Genomic DNA, 25,404 nt, shown 5'->3' with positions numbered 1-25,404 from the left:
GCGACTAGGGTGGCTGCGGTACTTCAGGAACATGTGGGGTGAGCTCACTGGTTGGGCCCAAAACAGATCTGCAGTGGTCAGACACTAAGTGCTGCTTTGCTAAGTCTTAGAAGAATCAAGTCAAATTCCTCGTCCTGAGTGAGCTGCCCTGAGCTGGAGAGTGGCTGTCCTTGGGGAATATCCGCTCCGCTTTCCCTAGTACAGTGCTGGGTGCTTGACTAGAGGTGGTATCTGATGAGCTTTGTCATGGTTTCCAGGTACTAGAGTTGCATCCCATCATGTCTGAAGGAGAAGCCAAGCAGGTTCCCAGCAGTGGCTCAGACACAAAGCCAGAATCCACATCTTCTGGGCCAGGAATGACCTCTGTGTCTCCACCAGTGACTTCTGCAGCTCCAGCAGTGCCCCAGGAGGAGGAGGAAGAGGAGGAGAGTGAAGATGAGTCTGAAATCCTTGAAGAATCTCCTTGTGGACGGTGGCAAAAGAGACGTGAAGAGGTCAGTGCCCACCAAATGAGCAAGGGGCAGGGAACTTGTAATGTTGTGAAGGCCAAGACTGTAACAGGTTCAAAAAAGAACTAGATAAATTCATGGAGGGTAGATCCATCAATGGCTATTAGCCAGGATGGGCAGGGATGGTGTCCCTAGCCTCTGTTTGCCAGAAGCTGGGAGTGGGCCATGGGATGGATCACTTGATGATTACCTGTTCTAGGCATTGACCACTGTCAGAAGACAGGATACTGGGCTAGAGGGACCTTTGGTCTAACCCAGTATGGCTGTTCTAATGGCCTCTATTGAGGGTGTGAAACACAGAAAATAGGGGAAGTGATGAGGATCAGAGGTAGGGGTCTATGTGAGCTGGTGAAATGCTGTACTTTCTTTTGGGTATAGCTAGTGTTTGGGGCTGGTGCAGAGTTACAATTCCCCAGGAAGACCAATGGTGGGATGAGGAAGCTCAGCCTCGGGATAAGGAACTGCTCTGTGGTCTGGCTAGAAGTGAACTAATCTGTCTGAAAAAAGAAAAGGAGCTCGCTTCATCACTGTAGCTCACGAAAGCTTGTGCTCAAATAAATTTGTTAGTCTCTAAGGTGCCACAAGTACTCCTTTTCTTTTTGCGAATACAGACTAACCCGGCTGCTACTCTGAAAACGAATCTGTCTGAGTAGCCCAGGGCATCTTGTCCTGTGGTTGTCATGTGACTACCTCAGAGTGAGCAGGACAGATTGCTGCCATCGGTTCTTTTTATTAGCGAGTGGTCTAGTCATAGAACCTGGTTCCCTTCCTGAGCTGAACTGTTCCCTACCTGTCTCAAAGTAGCTTTCTCCTGTTGGTTCCTTTACATCCTTCTCTCCCTCACCCTGTCGTCATTTCCAGATGATAGTTTGCTTTGCCCCTGTTTGTGTAAGAGAATGAGACAACATACTGAATGTACCTGAGCGCTACTGAATAGCACTTCACATGATGGTGGAGTTATCTCCTACCTAATCCCCTTTGGACGGTGGAATAAGAGAGAACTTCACAAGCCCCGTTTGAAAATGGTTTTCCTCAGTCTCTGGAATATCAAGTCCAGGGGCCTATCTGTGGTCTCTGTTAGTTAGGGTTTCTCTTTTTATCCAAGCTGGGTTAGAGCTGGTGCAGTTTACTTCTGCACAGAAAATGGGCAACAGAGAAGTGAGGGGGTTCCTTCCTCACTCTGAACTCTAGGGTGCAGATGTGGGGACCTGCATGAAAGACCCCCTAAGCTTATTCTTACCAGCTTAGTTTAAAAACTTCCCCAAGGTACGAACTTTGCCTTGTCCTTGAACCCTATGCTGCCACCACCAAACGTCTTACACAAAGACCAGGGAAAGAGCCCCCTTGGAGATGTCTTCCCCCCAGATATCCCCCTAAGCCCTACACCCCCTTTCCTGGGGAAGGCTTGATAAGAATCCTCACCAATTTGTACAGGTGAACACAGACCCAAACCTTTGGCTCTTAAGAACAATGAAAAATCAATCAGGTTCTTAAAAGAAGAATTTTAATTAAATAAGTAAAAGAATCACCTCAGTAAAATCAGGATGGTAAATACTTTACAGGGTAATCAGATTCAAAACATAGAGCATCTCTCTAGGCAAAATCTTAAGTTACAAAAAGACACAAAAGCTGGAATATACATTCCATTCAGCACAGCTTATTTTACCAGCCATTAAACAAAAGGAAATCTGATACATTTCTAGCTAGATTACTTACTTACTTATTTACTAACTAACAGGGGTTGTGAATCTGCATTCCTGATCTGTTCCCTGCAAAAGCATCACACAGACCCTTTGCCCCCCTCCTTCCAGATTTGAAAGTATCTTGTCCCCTCATTGGTCATTGTGGGTCAGGTGCCTGCTAGGTTACCTTAGCTTCTTAACCCTTTACAGGTGAAAGGGTTTTGCCTCTGGCCAGGAGGGATTTTATAGCACTGTATCCAGAAAGGTGGTTACCCTTCCCTTTATATTTATGACAGATGGTATTTGTAGCATCAGTGCACATGTCTCATCAAGCCCTTTGTTGTTGGTTATCCAGAGAGCATTGGCCAATTTGTGTTTTGCTGTCTTTGTCTTTGTCAAACCTTCTCTGATGTGGAGGTTACCACAATCATCCATCTCTCTGTCAGCTGCTGGCTGGACTCTTGTAGTTGTGGCTGTATTTTGGGCTTGACTTGGAACTTCAGCCAGTGCAAAATACTGCCTTTTACGTAGAGGTATGCCATGTAAACTTGACTCACATGCTGCTTGGTCTGCACTAAGCTCCTGATGCACAATAGGGTTTTGTTTGCCCTTTATAAAGCCCCCAGTGGGCTGTCACAGACTCTAGCTTCCTTCCATTCTCCACTGTGGCCCGTGCATTTCACGCAGTCCTAGATGTCTGTTACCAAAGCTGACCTCCAGGCAGGTGACATGACTTGTCTGTGAGGAGTCCTTGGGTCTGGGATTTGCTTCCTGATGCGGTCTGCTAAAACAAATGTGATCTTGAGGATCATACAAGACGCACCCCATCCTCTCTTCTCAGAGCTTGGCTTTACTAGGGAAAAAAAGTGCACACTTACTTCATGTCCGGTATTATTAGGTAACTTCTTAGGTGTTAAAACTACCACTGCTTTGTCTTCACTAAGTTAGAAGGTCAAGGTGAACCCAAGACTTGCTCATAGTCTTTATATTGACCTGTTAATACATGCAAAAACCATGTGGTGCCTTGTTTTTAATTTGATCTCATGTTAGCTAATACCAGGTAAGAGCACACCTTGTTTCCTAGTAAAGGCATACCCTTGATGGGTACAAGGAGGGTATGTACACTCTACCATAACTGCCTGCTTGTGTGTGGTGGGATGATAGTCTACAGTTATGCGAGCACATGTTGTTTCCTTCGTAGGGCCCCATCTTCCTAAGCACCCAGGATGAATGGTGGTTAAGGAATGAGGCAGCTGCTCAGTATTTCTGTTTAACATCTTAACTCAGTATGTGGCCCCGTGCCTCATTGACGGCACGCCCAGATATCCACACATGGAATGACTAATGGCTTCATGGCCTTTTCTGTGGTGCTTATCGCTGGTGTATTGGAGCCTAACAAACATTAAATCATTTCTCTGCAGCATGCTTGTGCGGTAGAGGGGGTTTTTGCAGATTAAGGCCAAAAGTTGCAAACTTCTCCAGCTGTACATTTTCCAGAATATTTGGCATTTCTATAAGCTTAGGTGGGAAAATGTGGCAATATTTAATAATGGAAAACCTAAAATAAATGAGCAAAGGGACCTGTCCAATGCCCCACAGTGAGCCAGGGGCAGAACCCCTGACTCTTCATTCCTCCAGATCAAACTGCCTTCCTGCTAGAGATGCTCAGCATCTACAGTTCCCTTTGATTTCACTGAAGTTGTGAGTGCTTACCACTTCTGAAAGTCAGGCTCCATGTATCTCAAGTGAGGCACCCAGAAAATGAGGAACACACAGCTAGTGGCTGTCTATGCAAATTTTGGCTTGACTTGCCCAATGGTCACATATGAAGTGTGTGGGTTGGATAGAAAACATTTTTTTCTGGGTGGTATTCCGTTATCTTAACCATGTGGTCTTTCTGCAGAAAAAATCTTCCTTAAGGCTTGCCTACATGGGGAAATTGACTGGACTAGTTGTAGCAGAATAAACTATTCATGAATAGTCCTTGTGTGGATGCTGTTCTGGAATAAGTCATTTTATTCCAGAAAAATTGCTATGGAAGTGCACTAATTATTTTGGAATTAAAGTGACTTTGATTCCAATACAGTGCTCACAGATGGAGCTATAGTGGAACAACTGTTCAGCTAATTTCTCTGTGTAGACAAACTTTTATACACTGTGCACCACCTCCTAATTTTTGCAGCAGTGAGGTAGTGATCCTGTTGAAAACCCTCTAGTCATTACACAGCTGATTCATTCCCTGAGCATCATCCATCCTGTGCACTGAAAGAGGCAAATGCCTGTGGAACAAAACAGTGTGTGATCATTAGACTACATCATGATGGATATGCATTGGGGAACAGAATTAAAGTTACACAGGCAACCTTCATTTTGGCATTTCCTTTCTTTTGGATCATTGACTTTGCGACCTAAAATTCTTTTAGTGTAGTTTGGTGTATGTAACGGCCTAGGTTTCTTTATAATTGTACAGAATTTGGCAATGGGTTTTAATCTAGTGAGACCATATGTAGCAGCTGGAGAACACTGGGGCCTTGGCAAGTCACCAAGAAGAGGGCAGGTTTTCACTAGGATTTGCTAATAGAATGATGATAGCTATTAAGTGCTTATCTTTTTTTATTGTACACTTTATTGGGTACCAAGGGAACATGTTCAGAAACGTTTTTTGTTTTTTTTTTTCCTTTCCACTTCACTCTCCTACCAGTCTTGCAATAGGACAACCCCCTACAAGGGGCTTGTAGTTACAAAGTATATAGTTTGAGTCACAAGTGAGGAAAAAAGTCTTAAAATGCTGCACATCTGTCTTCAGTAGTTTTCCTCCCACTTCCTTGTTTCTCAGCCATTCTTCCCCATAAATATGTACCCCTTGACTGAGCCCAAACATGGAAAGTGGTGAGTCAATGGAAACAAGTTTTTATAGTGACATCCCACATTCATAGCCAGAGAGCTGGTAAAATTCTATATGCCAGAGACTAACTCAAATTCTTTCTAAGAACTTAAAATTCTTTATGCAGGTTATTGAATGACAACACTTTGAATCAGTGAAATGCAGGATAGAAACATTAGAAAAAAGACCTAAAGTTTTAAATGAGAGTAATTAACCATGGGAACAATTTACCAAGGGTCATGGTAGATTCTCCATTAGTGGAAATTCTTAAATGAAGATTGGATGTTTTTCTAAAAGATCTGCTCTAGGAATTATTTTGGGGCAGTTCTCTAGCATGTGTTATACAGGAGGTCAGACTAGATGATCACAATGGTCCCTTCCGGCCTTGGAATATAGGAATTGTTAAGGCACACCTTCATGGGCTGCTCCGTGATCCTAAGTGCATAATATGGTTACCTAGCAGCTTCTCATCAGAATTGCCCCTTTGAAAATTGCCTCAGATTCCTACCTCGGGGTTTGTGTGTTCCTTGTGGTGGATTGGGGCTAAGGTTGTGGGGTCCCAGCTGTGGATAGCTGTGTCAACAAAACACTTAAACATCTCCAAGATCTATCTTGAGTGGTAACAGATAATTTAGACCTCATCCTTTTGTATGTATGGCAGCAGTCTTCCTCAGGTCTGGGAAATGTACTCAGTGTTGCACCTAAATACAAGGTTAAACAGATTGTGTACTAACTACTTATACTAAACTTTCTAAGGGACCATTTGAGGTGAAATGGCCTGTTAACACTCCTGTAGTCTTAGGACAAAAAGTCACCAGCTTAGTGAGATCACTTTGTAACTCTTTGCAGTCAGCTTAATTTTGTATAATCAAGTAATTTTGTATCATCTGGAAATTTTGCTACCTCACTGTTTACCCCCTTTTCCAGATTTATTATGAATATGTTGAACAGCGCAGGTCCCAGTGCAGATCTGTGGAAGATCCTGCAATTTACCTCTCATGCTATTTATGGCAGTTACTAGAAAACTACCTTTCCCTTCCCATGATGCTCACTGGGTATTTCACTAAGCAATGAAAACCAAAGAATGACCAAGAACCCCAGATCTCACAATGTTTCTCTGGCAGCTTTAGCTCATTTTTCTGCCTTCCTAGTGCACTGTCCAGAGAGTACATCGGGTCTTGTATGCATCCCTGGGCCAGAACAAATGAATCTTTGTCCACTAAAGCCCTATCTTTACAGAAAGGATATGTTTCAATGTTAGCTCAATCAGGTTATCTCATCAGGATTGAAAAGCCCTGTTGCAATACAGCCAAGGAAGTTGGAAGTTAGATTAGCTTGCTCTTTTAGCCTGGCCTTGCATAGCTAAAACATGGCTTCAAATGTGTTAAACAAGCATTTCATTAATGTCCACACTAGCCTTTACAAACATGTTAATTGACAGACAACCAACATGAGGTTAAAAACTCTGGTGTAGACATAGAACAGAATTTATTTTAATTTGTTGTTAGAACTTTCCAGCCCTGTAGTGTTACCTTGGGGTCTGCAGACCCCTTGTGACTGGCACTTGAACCAGATGCACCTGTGCACAGCTGGCATACTTAGCAGAAGTAAATAGTACTGGATCTGTGTGTTTGCTTTTCTCTAGTAACCAAGTTGCTTTCTCAGCTTGCTCCAGATGGGAGGACACTGATTGCATCCAATTACCCACAAGTGCCTGAAGTTTTTTTTTCAACCACCTTGAAAGAGCATCTAAATTTTTATTGATTACTGTAATTGTATCGAAGCTCATGATGCAGCCAGAGTCTGTGGTTGCCCTGAAGATTAAGGTTCACAGTCAGTGGTCAGTAGACTTGGAAGGGTTAATTTGATGGAGAAATTGAAATGGTTGTGGTGGCGCTGGCTTGAGATCACTTGAGCGCCCTGGGCATGCTTGGTGCTACATGCTGCACGGAAGAAGACAAGGAGCTGATATAATGGGGAAAGGGGGATGAAGAGGAGGGTGTAGAAGAAATTTTGGCTTTAATCCTATAATGACTTGTGGCTGCAGCAGGCTGTAGCAGTGTGATAGTGCCGGCTGGTTCCTTCCAAGTGCCTGCTGTGCAGAGCACATGCCCTCAGGGCCTGCAGCGTGAGAGTGGGATAGGTGATTCCACAGACTGCTCATCATCCAGTGCCTGTCGGTGCTGGGCTTTCTCCCTGCAGCCTCCCTGCGTCATGAGGCCCCCTGATGTCTTAAACTCAACCGGCTTCATTTTCCTCTGCCCTGTGATGCTGCTTCCCTTGCCAGAGGAGTCCCTGTTGCGCTGCCATGGAAACTGGGTATTGGGGAGGAAAAGAGCATCGGCCTCTGACCGGAGCAAGCAGCAGGGGTGAGCTTGCTCAGGGCTTGGGGGTGTTTGTGGGGAAACCGTGCGCCTCCCTGCAACTACCCTTGTGGGCAATAGATTCTGTGATCACAGGCTTGCCCGGATACTGGCAGGCTGAAAGGTGTCATTGGAGGCACCCTCTAGGGCTGTAGTCTACTGTGGAGTCACTTGGCATTAACTTCTCTGCAGCAGGGGGACATAAGAATGGCTGTACGGGGCCAGACCCATGGTCCGTCTAGCCCCGTGTCCTGCCTTCTGACAGTGGCTGGTGCCAGACGCTTCAAAGGGAATGAACAGAACAGGGGAATTATCAAGTGATCTATCCTGTCTTGTCCAGTCCCAGCTTCTGGCAGGCAGAGGCTTAGGCACACCAAGAGCATGGGATCGTGTCCCTGATCATCTTGGCTAATAATCTTGGAGGTACTGGGCCATCCTGATTATCACTACAAAAGGGTTTTTTTCCTCCTGCTGACAATAGCCCACCTTAATTAGTTGGTCTTATTACAATTGGTATGGCAACACTCATTTTGTGTGTGTGTGTGTGTGTGTACACTCTCTCTCTCTCTCTCTCTCTCTCTCTCTCCCTACTGTATTTTCCACAGCATGCATCCGATGAAGTGGGTTTTAGCGTATGCCCAAATACACGTACACGAAAGCATATGCCCAAATAAATTTGTTAGTCTCTAAGGTGCCACAAGTGCTCCTTGTGGTGTCCCCCCCCCCAATACAGCCTAACATGGCTACCATTCTGAAATCTGGTATTACTGTGTCCCATTGATTATCATTGTTCCACCAAGTTTCTGTGATGTCTATTATATCAATATCCTTATTTAGTACATCACTCGGGTTCACCCATCTTAATTCTTGTATTTGTATACAAATACTTATAAAATTTATCAGTATTTAGTTGTCTGCCTTCATGTGGTGTAATTCAATTGGACTGTTCTGTTTGACTAATTCTCTTCAGTTCCTACCTGTACTTAACTTCGATTCCTCTTCTCTTTGCTGAGTTGTAGAGAATCCACATTAATCTTCCTCTAAGGGATATGTCTTTCTGAACCGTATGCTTCTCCATATCTTTTGTCTGTCTTATGCCTTTAATGTAAAAACTCCTCTATGGCCTTTTAATTTGACATACCAGCAATCTGGTTTGGTTTAGGTGGAGCCCGTCCTGCCTGTATAGGGTCCTCCTTTCCCAAAAAGTTTCCTAGTTTTGGATAAACCTGAATCCTTCCTCCTTACACCATTGTCTCATCCACACAGTGAGACCCTGCAGTTCTGCCTGTCTAACTGACCCTGCGTGTGGAACTGGAAGCATTTCAGAGAATGGCTACTATGGAGTCCTGGACTTTAATCTTTTACCTAGCAGGCTAAATTTGGCCTCCAGGACCTCTCTTCTTTCCTACAGTGCTCCTAGATGTATTGAGAGGTCCACAAACTTTGAACTGGGCAGGCAATTTACCATACAGTTCTCCTGCTCATCACAAACCCAACTATCTGTATTTCTAATTCTAGATTATTATCTGTTACATAGGAGTCCCGTCCCCTTGAGTGGTATACTTAATGCACAAGGATACCATTACATCGTCTGTAAGGGTTCAAACTATGCAATTGTTTCTTTCCACTCCCTCTTGATGTTCTCCTTCCCAAATACATTCCCCCTCCTCAACAACACAGAGGCTGTTAGACTGTGGGTTGGATTGCTCTGCTGTGTCCTGGGTAGGGATGTGAATAGCGGCTAAAGAAAGTAACCATGTAACTGATAAAATTTTATCAGTTACATGGTTAAACGTTTAACCGAGGAACTAAGGAGGTCCACGGGGTGCTGCAGCACCCCCAGGTTTTAAGTGGGGTTCAGTTGCCTGCTGCTGTGCCCCTGTGGCCAGGTACTTCAGCTGCCGCCTCAGGGGTCAGTGGAATTTAATTGTTAACCGTTTTCTAAAACCGATAAGACTGGTTAACCGGTTAAACTTTTATATCCCTAGTCCCAGAAGACTTGTCTATGTACAGCTCTGTCTCCCTTAGCTCCTCCAGTTGAGTCACTCTGGTCTCCAGAGCCCGTACGCTGTCTCTGAGTGCTGGAGCTGTTTGCCCTGAATGCACGCACATTCCACCTGCCCCCAAGGCCAGTCGTACATGCTGCAGTCAGTGCAATAAACTAGATACCCCCTCCACTCGGCTACTGGACTTCTGCCTCCGTTATTTTTACTCTTGCTGTTTTTTTTGTTTTGTTTTTGGTTGAGGGGAGTTATTGGCCCAAGTTTAGAGAGTGTTTGTTAGGTATATCTGGCTCTCATGCTCCTTCTCTAAACTCTCTTGCAAAACTCTTGTTTGGTGCTCCTGTTTGCTAGTTCTTGTCTCTTATGAGCTGGCATTTTAAACCACATATTCTCCGTGAGTCAGGCCACCCCTTTGGCAAGGAATCCTAAAGGGTTAGGAATCAAAGCATGGCAGGCCAGACCCTCATTAAGAAGCTCTTGGCCTTGCCTAGCAGGTTGCTAGGCTCAGTACACAGCCCTCCAAACAGACCACACTAGAAACTTCAGTCAAGCAGGCACGCGGCAACCAAGCACACAACAGCAGACAGATAGCAAACTCACCCCAGGGGTCTTGTAGTTGCTCCTCCTCATCTGGAGAATTCCCTTGCAAAACTCATGTTGGCTGCTCCTGTTTGTTCTTCACACAACACCACACAGTAGGCCTGTGGAACTCCTTGCCAAGAGATATTATGAAGACCAAAAGTATAAATGGGTTTAAAAAAATTATGGAGGATAACCATTGACGGACCTGTTAGGAGATGGTAAAGGTTGCAACCCCATGCTCTGGGTGTCCCTAAACCTGTGCTTGTCAGAAGCTGGGACTGGATGACAGGGAATGGATCACTCAATAAATTGCCCTGATTTGTTCATTCCCTCTGAAGCACCTGGCATTGGCCCCTGTAGGAACACCGAATCCTGGGCTAGATGGACCATTGGTCTGATCCAGAATGGCTGTTCTGATGCGTAGCCATAAGGAGCTTTCTTGAGGTCTGCTCCACTGTCACCTGCTGATTATTGGATCACCAGCTCTGCAGGCTTCTATTTATGTGTAGTCAGTTGAGATTGACTGAGCTTCTAAGGAACCTTTCTGTGGACTGGAGTCCAAATAGTGATGAGATCCCCTGCATTAGGGCATTCTTGAGACATTTTTTGGTGGCCTCAGAGTGTGGCCACCAACTCTTGCTGGTGGCTGCTCTGACCATTTTTCCTAAAATACTTTAAGAAAAACAAATATGCACATATACGTGTCCAATCGTAATTTGTTTATGTAGGTTTTTATTGCAGACTCCAATAATAAAAATAATACACAGTTGTCTCTAGTCCTTACTGGACCGAAACAGAATAGACACAAATAAAGTGCTTTGCACATTCTTTTTTTTTATTGTTTTGCTTCTTTGGTTGCTTTTGGGGTGGAAAAGCCCACCTTGCTAGTTAGTAAGTCTATTTCTGTGAAAAGTGATATTTGTATGTTAGGTAACACTGCTTTGCCCACCACAATCACTGCCCAGGAGACTGTGGCTACATTTGAGAAATGCTGCCCTAATGTCTGAGCCACATGAGGTCAGGATAGCAGAGTTTGCTTTAAAAAAAAATAAAACAAAGTTTGCTGCTTAAAATAAAGTGCCCATGGATACTTGGGACTAGTTGGACTGGTCAGAGGGCTGGAGTTTGCCCTGTGAGAAGTGATAGAATACTTATGTCACTTGGTAGGTAGCAGTTTTCATGTGCTGTGACAGAGGAATAGCACTACGCACCAACTGTTGACAGGGTGAATCTTAGATGAGAACCCTTAATTTACAAGGGAAGTGCTTTTCATTGCTCATTGTCCTGAGCTAAGCCCTCAGGTAAGTTTAAAACAAGATGAGAACACGTACGTGGAGGAGGAAGGTCCACGATCTTTCTGATACTTCAGTAAAATAGTGTGCTGGGGCTAAAGCATCAAAGATGTCATCCAGAGGGCCCAGTCTGTTCAGAAGAGAGGCCTTGTGTGGCAAGGCCGTGTAGTCTCAGGAGTGGTTGCCATACTCTTTAAAGCTGCATGGATTGTAACATTGAGGACAGCAGTCCTCATTCGCCTTCTAATACCCTAGTTCATGGAAGGGCTGCTCCATGTACTGCTAGGGTTGTTTTGAGTTAACTTCTTTGCCTTGGTGACAGTGCTAAAGGAAACTAGATTTCTTCTTACCAGTACACTTGATTGCCCACCTGATGATGGTGGTCATTTTGCATATTCATTTAGCTATGCTGAAGGGTGCGGATATTCCCTCCCAACACATGTATCTTTCTTGATTTGGAGTTGTAGTCTTTTATGTGTCAAACCTTGGGACCTCTGGACTGCTATTTGTCAGAATATTTACTTTTTACTAGACACCTGTCAACAGCTACAGTCCATAGACTTAATGAGATACTGGCCAAATACTCAGTCCTCTATAAACTGTAGTCCATGTGGGAAATGTGATTTGGTTGATGTCCTCATCTCCACTTCCAGTCTCAAGTCATCTGTTTCCATCTTGAACAGGCCATTAACTTATCTGTTTTCCCTTTTACACCCTGCTATGACTACTTGGGTGTGAATTCACCTGGATATAGAAAAAGGCTTTCAGCTAATCAAAAGGCAGCAGCCATTGCAGGCCTTTAGTCTGTGTTTTCTTAGAATTTGCAAAGCTATTATTTGAAGATATACTTGTGTTTTGAAATAAAGTGTCCATAACTGAGGTATGATCTGGGAGAGCAAAATTACATTCGCTTCTAATTCTCTTGACGTGCCATCTAGAGCTGATTCTCATTTTGGCAGTTTAGTAGTTCCTGTTCACTTAGAAATTCTTAACCCACCTTCCTGGTGCAGGAATTGTACTGGTTGCTAATTTCCCACAAGTAGAAATATGTAGAGGCCACTGGAAGAAGAAAAAGGTTGCGTACCAGTAACTTCAGATTCCAAGATTTCAGAAAGAACCATCAGGATCATCTAGTCTGACCTCACGTGTAACACAGGCCAGAGAAGTTCCCCAAAATAATTCCTAGAGCAGTTTTTAAAAAACAAACATGCATACAATCTGGATTTAAACATTGTCACTGTTAGAGAATCCGCCATGAACAATGGTTAATTACCTTTGCTGTTAAAAATGTATGCCTTATTTCCAGTCTGAGTTTGTCTAGCTTCAGTTTCCAGCCATTAGATTGTGTTAGAACTTTCTCTGCTAGATTGAAGAGCTCATTATGAAATATTCCCCATGTAGGTACGGAGATCAACGTAGCCTTCTTTGTTCAGCTAAATAGATAGTCTCAAGGAGCTCAATCACTATAAAGCAGATTTTCTAATCCTTTAATCGTTCTCGTGGCTTTTCTTTGAACCCTCTCCAATTTATCAACTTCCTTCTTGGATTGTGGGCATCAGACCTGACCCCAGCATTTTAACAGTGGGGTGTGTGTGTGTGTGTGTGTGTGTGTGTGTGTGCGCGCGCGCATCCTCTCTGCACATTCACAGTTCAGCCCACCTTCCCCCACTTCGGTCTCAGGTCAAGAATTCCAAAAGTAAAGAAGGAACTGGGAGGTGGTTGGGGCCACTGCCCCTTATGTCTTCAGAACTGTCTGCAGGGTAGGGGGAGGAAGGGAAAAGTGGCCCCAAAGGACAGTCATCTCTAGAAGATGTTACACCGAGAGATGCCAATCCTACAAGTGTGCGTATGCAAAGGGCACTCTGACGACTGGTAGGTAACTTCTCTGTCTGTAGCGATAGGAAGGAAAGAGCAGGTATTCTGTTGGGCTATGTTACATTTTAGTTGATGCTGAGACATCTAGGACAGGCTGTGATTTGGCATTGGATGGAGGGACCTGAAGCAGTGAGCAAATTTGTAGTGGGGGATGTCTCCGTCATGGGACTTTCACAAACTAAGGAGGGTGTGATGTCTGGCCTCCTCTCCAAGGAGAACCCAACTTGTGACATTAAAGTCTGCCTTCTCAATCACCCAAGATGAGAAAACAATCTTGTCAGTACTGACCAAATGCCCTTTGCTGTGCTGCAGTGCTCCAGGTGGATTGATTTACATCAAGTGGAAAGCCTGCATTTAAATAGACTTTTAAAGAGGTGCATTCTCAATGGTTGATACAGCCATTTAAAGTTGGTCGATTTACAACGAAACAGAGTCTTTATGCTAGATTTGATAAATAATTTTTCTCCCTAGGAGGGTACATTATAACTACATACTTTTTATTTAAGCAGTTACGTTACTTAATATTTTCAGGTTCTTATTAATTCTGTATTTTTAGTATGTAGAAAACTGACTGATAAATTGCTTATTTATTAGATAAGTAACTTTTTTGCTTATGCTTTGTGTCAAGCTACTTTATGATGGTAACTGGCATTTAAATACAATAGCATATAACTTTTTTATTAAAACAAGCCCTTAATACAGTACATAACCTATTGTGCCATATTTATAAAGCTTGATCTCAAAAGTTAGAGGTTTTTCCTCTGATTCTTTCTTTATATAGAAAATCGGCCTTTAACTCAGTTTTTGATAGAGGCTCATGGATTCAGCATACTTTTTTTTATTGAAATGTTTTAAGAGGTTATAATAAATTTAGGCCTTAATTTAATACAAAATATATGTTTAGATTTCATTTAACAGGTTTATTTTGGAAAAAGAAAAACGTATTTAAATAATATCAATTTAAATCCAGTTTTGTTTTTTAAATCATTGATTTTCAGCAGCCAGGTTGGATGGCTGATCCCTGGCTGAATCAGTGCTGACCCAAGGGTCCCAGCATGGTGCTAAGGGTGTTGTGCTTCTGGTGGAGAGATGTAACACCGAAGTCCTGAGTGAGCGTAAGCAGCCCAGATTCCACGTGCAGTAGGAGAGATGAGGGCCTTGTGTGTTTGACAAATTCAAATATAAAGACTCTCACTGGCTAAAACTTCATGCAATTTCAGTCTGATATGGTGTCATTCATTTTCCTGATCTGTTTGTGTAGCTAGTTGTTGTTGGTAAACAGCAGCTGCTTTCCATCCCAGATGTAGGATCATGTTAGTGGTGTGATTCCTGTGTGTTTGTAGTGATGGCCAGGCAGAGGCAAATGGGAGTAGTCAGTGCCTTATTGTAAAAGGATTAAGAAATTGCAGCCATTTATAAAATGCATCTGTGCTCATCTTCCCCACCTTGTCTCTAAATTTGGAAGCACTTTGGGGCAGGGACAATCTCCTATGTATTTGAACAGTGCTTAATACAACAGGATGTGACCCAGATTTGGAGCCTCTGAGTGTATGTGGTACACTGGCTTGTTTGTTTTTTAAAATCACAATGAGTCTGAGTCTGGATCAGCTGACTTGGGCTCTTGGGGCATAGGCTGTGGGGTTATAAAATTGCAATGTCGAGGCTCGGCCTGGACCCTGGGGCTCTGAGACCTCCCATCTCGCAATTTTATAATCCTGTGAACCCAAGTCAGCTGACTTCAGCCAGCCATGGACATAGTGCACGTTTATTGCAGTGTAGACATACCCCAGGTGCCTCACAGAACCAAGACTTGTATGTCAGTAGAGCACTAGTAATAGTAGAAGGTGATCTAGAAATGACAGGCCCTGATGGAGGGAAATGGTCTGAGCAAATCATTGGGGTGTTGAAGTAAAAGAGTAATAGAAGTGTAAGGCTGGAAGAGATCTCAGAGGTCATAGAGTTTAGCCTCCTGCGCTGAGGCAGGACAAGGAACCCTAGACCATCCCTGCCAGGGGTTTGACCAGCCTGTTCCTAAAAACCTCCAGTGTTGGGGATTCCACAACCTCCCTTGAAGCCTGTTCCAGAGCTTGACCCTCTTACAGTATAGATTCTTCATGTATAACACACTGTCACCTCCCTCTTTCTCTGCCTTTCCTGAACAGACTCTATCACTCTCTCTACCAATAGTCCCGTCAGAAGATTGGTTAGTTAATCCATAAACTAAATTATTACTGAATACTTCTAGTTCTTGTTTGTTTTCTGTACTCCTTGCATTTGTCTGTAGGCACCTGAGGTGTTGAAAAGAGTCCCCCTCTGATTTCCCACATGTGGCTCCTATTACCCTATTGTAATTTTCTATGATCCCCCGGCAACATCAGCTGTACTGCTGACTTCTCCACCCTTGCTTCCAGAGACCTGTAGTCACTGCTGATCTGCTCAGGGTCACATCTGACAAATACCATAAGTACACACATGGATGAGCAGCATGGGGTAGCTATCGGGGGACAGATGAGCCATGGTAACCTTTCCGTAATGTCTCAGATGTGGGCTCTAGGCAGGCAGCACACCACATGGGACATCAGGTCAGTAGATCGAAACCTCCATCACCCTCAGAAGGGAGTCCCTGACAACTAGCTTTCTATGCTGCTTTCTCTTGGGTGCGGTGGCTGTGAGGCTCCCAGCCTTGTGGGGAGGTGGCTTCTCCTCCCCTCATGTTGCCAGTGCAGCATACTGGTGCTTGACCATGCTGGGTTGGGGATCTGGGGTTGGGGGTGGAGAACTGCTCCAAGTGGCCAATCTACTCCCTGCAGAGCAGACTGTTTTCCTCCATCCTCTGGTGATGCTCTAGTCATGTGAAGTCGGCTACCATCCTCGGTCCCAGATGCTTCGATGTGCATCCCATTGGTGAAGTCCTCTCACTTCCAGATTCCATGCAGACCTGCAACCTCCTCCTGCAGGTCTTACCGGCTTCTTGAGCGACTCCAGCAACAGCTATTTCTCAGACTGGGTGGTTCCACCTGCTTGGCTTGTGGCAGCAGGGACATGCGGGCCACGTTCCTAGTAGATCCTTGGCTGCTGCTGCATGTCATGGGAAAATGTACCTTACCAGTAGCAAGGGACTGCAACATTTCCTGCTGCTGTGACTTGCTCTTCCTCAAGTCTCTCTAACTGGCATTCAAGCACCTTTCCCTTACCCTCAGGCTCTCCTTGGCTCTTAAAAGCTTATCTGTACGAAGGCATCTTTGTCCCTCTCATGCTTTGTCTGCTCATCTCTATACTTCCTTGGAGCTCGTCTGTGCACTCTTCGCATATCTCTAGCGTGGGCATACTCGCACTGGGGTATAACTGTTCATTGGTAAGTCTGCTGATGCCTGCTGAAGTACTATCAACAGTTTCAATCTGTTCTACTTAAATTGGTGCAACAACTGTGTAGACAGCTGTGCATCTCACAACTGTCTTGATTCCCCTGTGCCTGAAATGGCTTCTGTGCTTCAAGCAACATCACTCCTTGCAAATCTCTCCTGACGCTTCATGTCTGCTTGGTTTCCACATGTGGGTCCTCTCTTCACACCCTGGATCTGCATGGGGGCATGATTCTGATAGAACTAGAAATATCATAAATGATACAAACAAATCAATGCTATGAGGTAACTTAAATTACAAGCTAATGTCTGTGCAAAAAGTTCTCTCCCTAGAGCATTCCCTCCTCTCCTGCCCACATGACCCCTGGTCTGCCTCTACACGTGTGGCTTAGAGTGTAGACTCTGCTGGGACAGACCATACCTTACATGAATAACCAAGTCTCAGATTGCACCCTGTGACTAAGTGGACTTGAGGCCGTAAGCTCAGTGTAGGAGGAAACTATAAATGAGTGACTGGTGTTTCCCTACCTTAGGAGCTTCACATCTGTCCCCATCTCTCTGTCCAGGTGAATCAGCGCAACGTCCCTGGGATTGATAGTGCCTACCTGGCGATGGATACAGAAGAAGGTGTGGAAGTTGTTTGGAATGAGGTTCAATTTTCCGAGCGCAAGAATTTTAAGCTTCAGGAGGTAAGTTAGGGTGAAGGCTGTCCTGCACCTTGTGCCAAGAATGTGTCCTGTGGCCAGGTGGGGATCATAGACCATGGTGGCTGAGTATAGTTACATAGCATAGAGTTTTATAAACCCAGCCGATCTGACAGGAGCGTTGAATTGCTCTGATTCTCCAACTGAACGTGCAGGCCTCTGGGCATGCTTGGAACTGAACTGTGTTGCGCTTCCAGTGCAGAAAGTATGACAGGCTGGTTCTGTCAGGCTCTTCTCCTTGGATGTGGAACATGATTTGAATCTGTCAATATCGGTGGCCAAATGTGCAGCCATAGTTAGGGGGCAAGGCTCGCAGTTTGTATCTAGCATTGGGGTCAGATGCTGCTAGTGTTAGGCACACCAGTGGGAACAATGCCATGGGGTAGTGCATGGCGTTGGAATGCCTGGGTCCTCAGACATGGGAGAAGAGAAGGTTGGGGAATCGATGGGAACGTTCCTTGGCTTAGGATGGTAATGTGGTTCTGCTTGTCTGGTTGTCATAGGAGAAGGTTAAAGCTGTCTTTGACAACCTGATCCAGCTGGAACACTTGAATATTGTGAAATTCCACAAGTACTGGGCTGATGTAAAGGAGAACAAGGCCAGGGTAAGTGGTGTAAGAAGCTCCTCTTATCCACTCGCTGGGGATACTGCGGGCTAGAGGGGAAGCTGCAGGTAATATCTCATCTTGTCCCTGCAGGTGATTTTCATCACGGAGTACATGTCCTCAGGCAGCTTGAAACAGTTCCTGAAGAAGACAAAGAAGAACCACAAGACAATGAATGAAAAGGTAATCTCTCCTCCTGCATGTGTGCCCTGCTTTGTCTGGGCCCGCTCTTTTCACAGGCCCCTGCTTATGGTTGAGGCTTGCTCTGTCCCTGTCTACTGTCCCTGTAGAAGCTCCATTCAGCTGCCATCCCTGGCAAAGTCAGCCAGCATAACTAGGAGTGGCTCTCCAGGAAAGCATCAGGCAGGTTGATGTAACTCTGCAGAGGGAATGAGCTAGTTTTGAGAAGTGCACAGATTGTGCACACCTCTCTCCTGCGTGTACCTGAGTGGAAGGAGGGGCTCTGCAGTCATCCTAGAGTACAGAAAGATGGTGGGGGATTTCTTGGTCACTGCATGAGTGTGGGGGCTGGGTTGAGCATGGGAGTGAGGATCCATGGTTACCATTCACCAGTACAGCTGGGATGGACTGGAGCTTAGAGGCCGGGCTGCAGCAGGAAAGGCGCCTTCCTCCAGATGAGCTGAATTAGTAGCAGTTAGTCCTACTTGCTGATTGTGACTTGTACTTCACCTTGTATTTTTAGGCGTGGAAGCGCTGGTGCACCCAGATCCTCTCTGCTCTCAGGTAGGTGAAGTAGGGAGATGCCCTGTGTATGAATGGCCAGCTGTTCTGGAGTTCGGCAGCCTGAGCCAGTCTTCCTGATTATCTGTGGGATGGAAGTGTGCAGCCTACTAATTAGGCAGTCTAGACAAAGCTACTCTTATTAGTAGACTTGGTTTCAAATATGACGACCTCCTCCCCACTTCCTCTTCTGCTGGTAATCCTGCTCCTCCCAGAGGCAGATTCAGACTGGACCTGTGGGCAGCTGGGGACACCGTGAGCCCCAGGTTACTTTTTAAATTGTAAACTCATTCACCCCATCACTAGCAAGTTACAAAAGTAGAGTGAAATATTCAGCCTTGCAAAGAGGAAGGCCTGAATCATCCCATCACTACCATTTTTGCCAAGCACAGATATCCAGAAATAGTGGGGCATCCAGTGAGCCCCTCAGGCTGTTAACTTGGCTAACAAAAGATGCAGATATAATCTCTACTTCTGGCTCTTTAAAGAGCCTGGGCCAAGGGCTGGGGAATAAGTTCCAGAACTGATGGCTCTCTGCTAAGAACCCCCTTGTCTAAACACATGGGCCCAAAGACAGTCAGCTCTAGGGATTTAGCTTACCTTGACTGCATGGAAACCACACTGATGTGCAAGGTATAAATACCTAGTAGGCCAAAGTGTGTGTGTGTAGGGTACCCGAGAGGCCCTTCTTGATCCAGGTATCTGAACTGTGTGTGTGCATGCATACTAGACTGCATGCTTGCTGGGACAAGGGCTAGGTCTAACGTCTGTACAATACTGGGTACCTTCTTGGTTCCCAGTAAATAAGATCAGAATGGGTGTCCCTTTTGGGGTGGACTTTGCTTTCAGACTCTGGTTTGTCTCGGTATAACGTCTGAACATTTTTGAAACCCCTGTGGCATTCTTCTCATCAGACATCAGGACAAGTAATATTTCTCTTCCTTCCCTTCCCACCCCATCCTCCATTTGTGGCATCCTAGGCTTTTGGGCTCCAAGAGTTGGTCAGCGATAGTTTCCTTTCCTTCTTTCCTGGGGTTCCTTAGCAGGAGCCAGTTTTATTGTGTCTTATTCTTTGTCTCCTCACCCAAAGACTGTGCACACCCAGTTCCTGAATTGTATCGCCCTGATATTGTAAATACTCTTGGCATATCATTCTGTAATGTTGCCTTTCCAGCAGGGCAGGGAGGAGCTGGGGTGTTCCCCTTCCCATTGCACTCTTTTCACCAGTGTTCTGTTCTGAATTCCCAGCTACCTCCACTCCTGTGATCCCCCGATCATCCACGGCAACCTGACCTGTGACACCATCTTTATTCAGCACAATGGACTGATCAAGATTGGGTCAGGTAAGACTCTCCAGAGGTGACCCTCAACAACAAAGCAGTTAACATGGTCAATCAGTAGTGGGCGCCTAATTCCTGAGCTACTGAGAAGCTACTGGAAGGGATATCTGGGGGAATGGGCTATGTCAGTACTAGCATTGCCCCTCACCAGACTGGGGAGAGGGCTGGGCAGGAGGGTCTGTCCTGCCTCTTCTGTTCCTGGGGCACAGAGGGGCTCAGTGGCACAAATTGCTTTCCCTTCCAGTCAGTTAGGTTTGGGTTTAGTTCGTGTCCTTGAGGCAAGGGATTAAAAGTAAAAATGGCACTGGAAATTCCCAGAGTCTTGGCTCTGGGCAGAGTCCTCAGTTGTTTAAGCCTCGCCTCAAAATCGGGCCTTTGTGCCTCTGCCTATTCACACTTAGTCACCCCCAGTGCTGTTGAGTTTTGAGAACTCCCTGGAAAATTGTCCACTGAAGCCACATGAGCACCCTCTTGGGGGCAACAACCGTTCAGAGCCAAAGTTATGGAAGGATTCTGTGGCTCCTACCCCCTTGGTTCCTTTCGCATGGCTAGCTGCTGACTGTGGGGACACAGTTCATCTCGTAGTGATGGCCTTGACCTGTACCTAACAGTATTGGTGCCTGTGCGCCCCTTCTACCATTTTTCAGACCTATTGCCTCACCACGCATGCCAGCCTAGAGTCACTGCATCTGGTCTGGGCCACAGGGCATCGTCTGACTGGACTAGGCCATCCAAGTGCAGAAAATTGGCTTCCAGTCCAGAAAGTCATCCCCACTGAAATGTGAATGCCAGAAGTTGGACAGGCATTTCCTAGGGAAGTGAAAAGCAACGTGCCTGCTCTCTGCCTCCATCTCATCTGTATTGCTGTTCTTAAGGCCTCTAAGACTTCGTCTGCAACCATGGTGCGCTGTCTGCCATCTAGGCATACCACCCTCCAGCTGACAGTGCTACTGTCTTTGGTCATTCCATCATCACTAGTAAATCCATCCAAAGGCCTAGGCCCTAGCCAATAGCATTCAGGCTGACTTGTGACCTATACCAGTTTGATGCTGCCAGTGTTTGGGGATTTGCCCTTTGAACTTGCTTGTTTCACCTGTCACCTAAAGAGAACATGCATACATGATCATGCCTACAGTTTTTGTGGCTGATCCTCCTTCACTGTGCTCCAAAGGGACACTGGTATCCTCATCTCAAATGTATACCACGTATGGTATCTGTATTCCTTCTAAATCAGACCACCAAACTCTGCTTCTCCCCGGAGGTTAGACTCCATACAGCAGGTGTCAGAGGCTTTGAACTCGCATAGAATGAAAATGTTGGAAATCCTCTACAAATGTTGTATTTCTTGGGGATCACTTTAGAAGATCATCCCGTCCACACCAGTGGATTAGGCTGTGTATTGAGCCCTATGATCTTTTAGCCAGAGTGGGGAGCTCTCAGGGCCCTGGTGCTTATTCCATTCTCTTTCTGATAAGCTCTGCATTTGGGAACACTTCCCAGGAGTTGCATGTCTGATTCCCCCTTGTTAGCAAACCACTTGCCCACCGTCATTCCCCAAGTTCAGCCCATTGATACTATAGGAAGGAGACTTGACTGGATCTGTGAACTATGCCTCCTACCTTTCCACATTGATAAGAATCGCAGGCACCTGCAGGTTTTCTGATTGAGTCAGCACTTCATTCAGAGAAGGAATCTACTCTTGACTTGGCATTTTAGATCTGAGGCTTGATTTGGAATGACTGTTCTTCAGTCTTTAACACTCCTCATACGCCTTCCTGGGGGTGTACTGCTTGCTGGATTCCCACAAACGGGACTATGCAGAGATTGCCTTGAAGAAGGTCATGATGGGATAGTCATGCTGCCTGCCTGCCTTTGCCTGGGTTTTGTTTTCTCTAGTGTGTATTGAAGCAGTTGGAGCCTTGCAGCCTTTCTAAGGACAGTGAAGTGCAAAGGTGCACAAGTGGTCTAACAGGTTGTGCTTTCTTAAAGATCTTCCCCCCAGCACTGGGGAGGGTATAGCCCATAAGCGTGAATATGCAGAGGCAATACTCAGAATTTGTTACTAGTAGGCAGCCCTCCCCACTCACAGCTACAGATTGTGCTGGCTGGGACCTTTTTTCCTTTTTCCTTACATACAGAAGAAGAATGATCAGAATCTCTCTGATTGAAGCATTTCTTTTAAGTAAAGGAGATGAACACTAAAATGGGTCTATGATCATAAAAGCTCCACTCTGTGTAGTAGCTCTCCTCCCAGTGTTCCCTAGAGTCAGAGCTGCCGATGTCAGTGACCACATTCCCACTCCTACAGCGCCCACACAGCTATGGGAGAGGGAGCTGGAGTCCGGTCTGAATAGTTAAGTGCATTCCAACTGCGTGATCTCTATTCCCTCTGACTATGGGAGCCAGCTAAACCAGTGTGACCCTCAAATCATAGGGAGAGTTTATGGTACTCTAGGATCCTTCAGGCAATAAATATGGAGCCTGTGTTGCCATTTAGTCACTTTTTAGGGACTAGCCAAACTTTGAGAACTCTTACTATCCTGTGTTTAATTGAAAGGAGTTGGTAAGCAGCTCAGCTCTGACAGTGTGAGGGGGAGCAATGACTGGCAATGCACAGAAAAGCAGAACTCAGATGCCACCTATATGCCCAGTGCTGTCCCTCATTGCGCTGCTCTGTTAGAACAGAAGGGCATGAAAGTGAGAGCAGGTTCAGTTCTCTTTGGGCTGAAGCAGCAGGTGAAGTCAGCACTGGGGAGCAGTGGAGCAGGAAGATGGGGGAAGCCACCACATTGCCCTGTTTAAAGGAAGAACACATAACCCCAGCTGGGCTGGAAGTGTTAAAGGTGCATGGTGCTTCTGGGGCAGCTGGCTCCTTTAAATAATGTAAAACTATTGATTGGGTGCTGTAGCCTCTAGTGCAGCTGCAGAAGCCAAGGCAGCTTGCTGCCTGCCTGGCAGCCCAGCTACGCAGTGCTCCCTGTGCAGTATTTGGATTGAGGTGGCATGTGCAGTGGCAGGACTGGTCCAGCTCTACATGCAGTCCTGGAGCAATACAGTCCCTTTTCTTCACCCATTCTTCCTAGGCATCCTGAGGGGGAGGTGGGACTTGCAAGAAGAAAGGACAATCAAGAAGCCCAGTCTGGGTAATAGTGTCTCAGAAACTGGTTGTGGGAGGGTTGGGGGAGTGGTAAGCTGCAGAGCAGTAAATAGAGCTGTGGATGTAGGGGGTCACCCGACACAGATGGGTTGGGCTGGACAAAAGATATGGGATAGTGATGGGTGTAGTCAAAGGCCACACAGTGCTGGGGCAGCAGTCCATCTGTTCCTGAGCCCATGTGGTCTTTTTCTCACACAAAAAGTGGGTTTAGGGATGGCGGAGAGGGGAGTTATTAAGGCACAGGGAGCGAGGGGGCTGGGAAGGCTGTGGCCAGAGCAAGGGAGATACCGGCACTTCTTTCTCCAAGTCAGAATCTTGTTTGGGGAAGGGGGGAGAGAATGTTTTGAGCTACTCCGTGAACTTCTTGTGTTCAGTTTAAATCACCTAGAAATAAAAGCTGCCTGCTTCCCCGTGTGTTTCACCAGATGATGTTCCCAGAGCCCCAATCTTACTGTCAGGAGGGCACTATGGTCAGGAGGGCGATTGCTTTTCCTCTCGCATTGGCAGCCGTGACAATAATCTCTCAGATGTTGCAGGGGGCTTTCTTTTGAAAATGCAGCTTGCTTCTGAAGGGTTTGTGGCCTGGAGATCCTTTGGGTGGGTCGGGGGAGAAAGGCACCATGGTGGCAGAGGTGGGGGTGGTGCTGTCTAGGAGGAGGGATCCTGGAGGAAGGAGATTCCAGGGAGATGTTGGGTTGGACCTAAGGGGCTGCCAGGCAGGGCCCTATAGGCAGAAGGGGAGAGAAGAATGTAATGTGAACTGGAAGCTCCAGTGTGGAATATGGCTGAGGGCTTTTCTCTCCAGGTTCACAGACTTCTTGGGAGTCACTTTGTGGGTGTTAGCAGAGGCCTGAGCCCAGGGGGCTGTGAAAGTGAGAGCCAGCCTGTGGTATGGTGGAGCTCTATAGGTGCATCATTGGGAACTGTTTGCTCTGGGTGAGCAATGCCTTGGATAGAGCAGCTTTTAAATGCATAGCAGAATTGGAAACTCTTAAACTGAAGTCTGGGTCTGATGATGAATTCTGGGGCTGCCCTCAGTGAAATCTGACTGGGTGGTGTATTGTGCTCCCTCAAAAGATTAGTCATTTCTACAGTGGCTGGGTGTGGGTGGCTTTGGAAAATGTTGGGGATTAGTCCTGCTTTGAGCAGGGGGTTGGACTAGATGACCTCCTGAGGTCCCTTCCAACCCTGATATTCTATGTTGGCCCCAAGGGCTGTAAGGGTAGCTTTGTGGGAGAGTCCCGAATATATTCATAGAGTCTGCCTTGAATCATTCACCACTTGCCACGAGCACCTTTTTGTCCTCTAAACGTGCTTGTTGGGCTTTTGGGTTGGATACATTCAGTGTCTCTCTCTACCCCAGCCATCACTACATCCCCACTGTGGGTGCTCAGGGAACATGAGACTTGACCTGAAGTTTCTGTTCATCCAGACAGCAAAACAAATTGAGTGCCAAGGCATGTGGTATGGGTGCAACTGCTAAAATCCATGTGCGGTGTTAGCTCTACTCCCAGCAACATGCTGCCCATATCTGCCTGCTGAGCATGGGCACAGGGACTGGTCACTGGACAACGGTGGCTGAGTGACGTGGTTGGAATTTCAGCCTTCTCAAAAGCCCAGAGCCTCAAACATAATGCCCTGGTGGGTGTGAGAGGCCCCCAGAGCCCACCTCTCCTTTGCCCCTCTACAGTTCTTGGTGTGTAGAGGCATCATGCTCCTGGCTTAGAGTCAGCAGGTGTAAGGGCTATTGAAAGGGCAGCCATCCTCTTCCTTTTGTCCTTGTTTTGCCTGGTTCTACCCAGCTGTCTGTATTGATGTTAAGTGCTTGCTGTTTCATCAACTCATCGACTTCTATCTTGTTTTACTTCCCGCTTACGGGCTGCTCTGTTACCAACAGTCTTTCATAGGATTTTTGCTAATGGTGAGCAAACTTCTCCGCTCCTGTGATGTGACTGTGTCACTATATATATAATGTTCATTTTATATATATATATATATATATATATAAAAATAACTTATCTATACGGTGTTCCCTTGCTATAAGGCTGGTGTATAAAACTGTCCAGCATAGGCCCCCCTACCAGCAATAGCCCTGTCCTGTGCTGGGAGATAATCTGTTCCTTGTGCTCCCAGCCAAAGCCTTACAGAGAGGGACACTGCCTTGTGTGACATCTTCTAAATGTTAGTTCTGTCCCTTCTCCTTGTTCTTAGACCGCACTAGTCTGTGGCCCCCATTGCATGCCAGCTCTTGCATGTCAAGCGAGATAAATGCATTGTTCTGACTGCTCAAAGCCAAGTTCTCCAT

The 25,404-nt window shown here is 45.9% G+C and overlaps 1 protein-coding gene across 4 annotated transcripts in view; it reads left to right on the top strand.

The window, feature by feature from the left end:
• The window catches only part of NRBP1 (nuclear receptor binding protein 1), a 75,781-nt gene that overhangs the window by 932 nt on the left and 49,445 nt on the right, over window positions 1-25,404 (top strand). For all 4 annotated transcript variants that reach the window (XM_043509921.1, XM_043509920.1, XM_038397435.2 and 1 more), the window contains exons 2-7: window positions 258-494; window positions 17,119-17,241; window positions 17,760-17,861; window positions 17,955-18,044; window positions 18,565-18,605; window positions 19,851-19,945. In XM_043509921.1, coding sequence (XP_043365856.1) covers window positions 279-494; window positions 17,119-17,241; window positions 17,760-17,861; window positions 17,955-18,044; window positions 18,565-18,605; window positions 19,851-19,945 — 667 coding nt within the window. In that variant the 5' untranslated portion in view covers window positions 258-278. The remainder of the gene's footprint in view (window positions 1-257; window positions 495-17,118; window positions 17,242-17,759; window positions 17,862-17,954; window positions 18,045-18,564; window positions 18,606-19,850; window positions 19,946-25,404) is intronic.

The sequence above is a fragment of the Dermochelys coriacea genome, chromosome 3, assembly GCF_009764565.3.
Source record: "Dermochelys coriacea isolate rDerCor1 chromosome 3, rDerCor1.pri.v4, whole genome shotgun sequence".
Taxonomy (NCBI): Eukaryota; Metazoa; Chordata; order Testudines; family Dermochelyidae; genus Dermochelys; species Dermochelys coriacea.
This window is presented reverse-complemented; position numbering and strand designations above follow the sequence as displayed.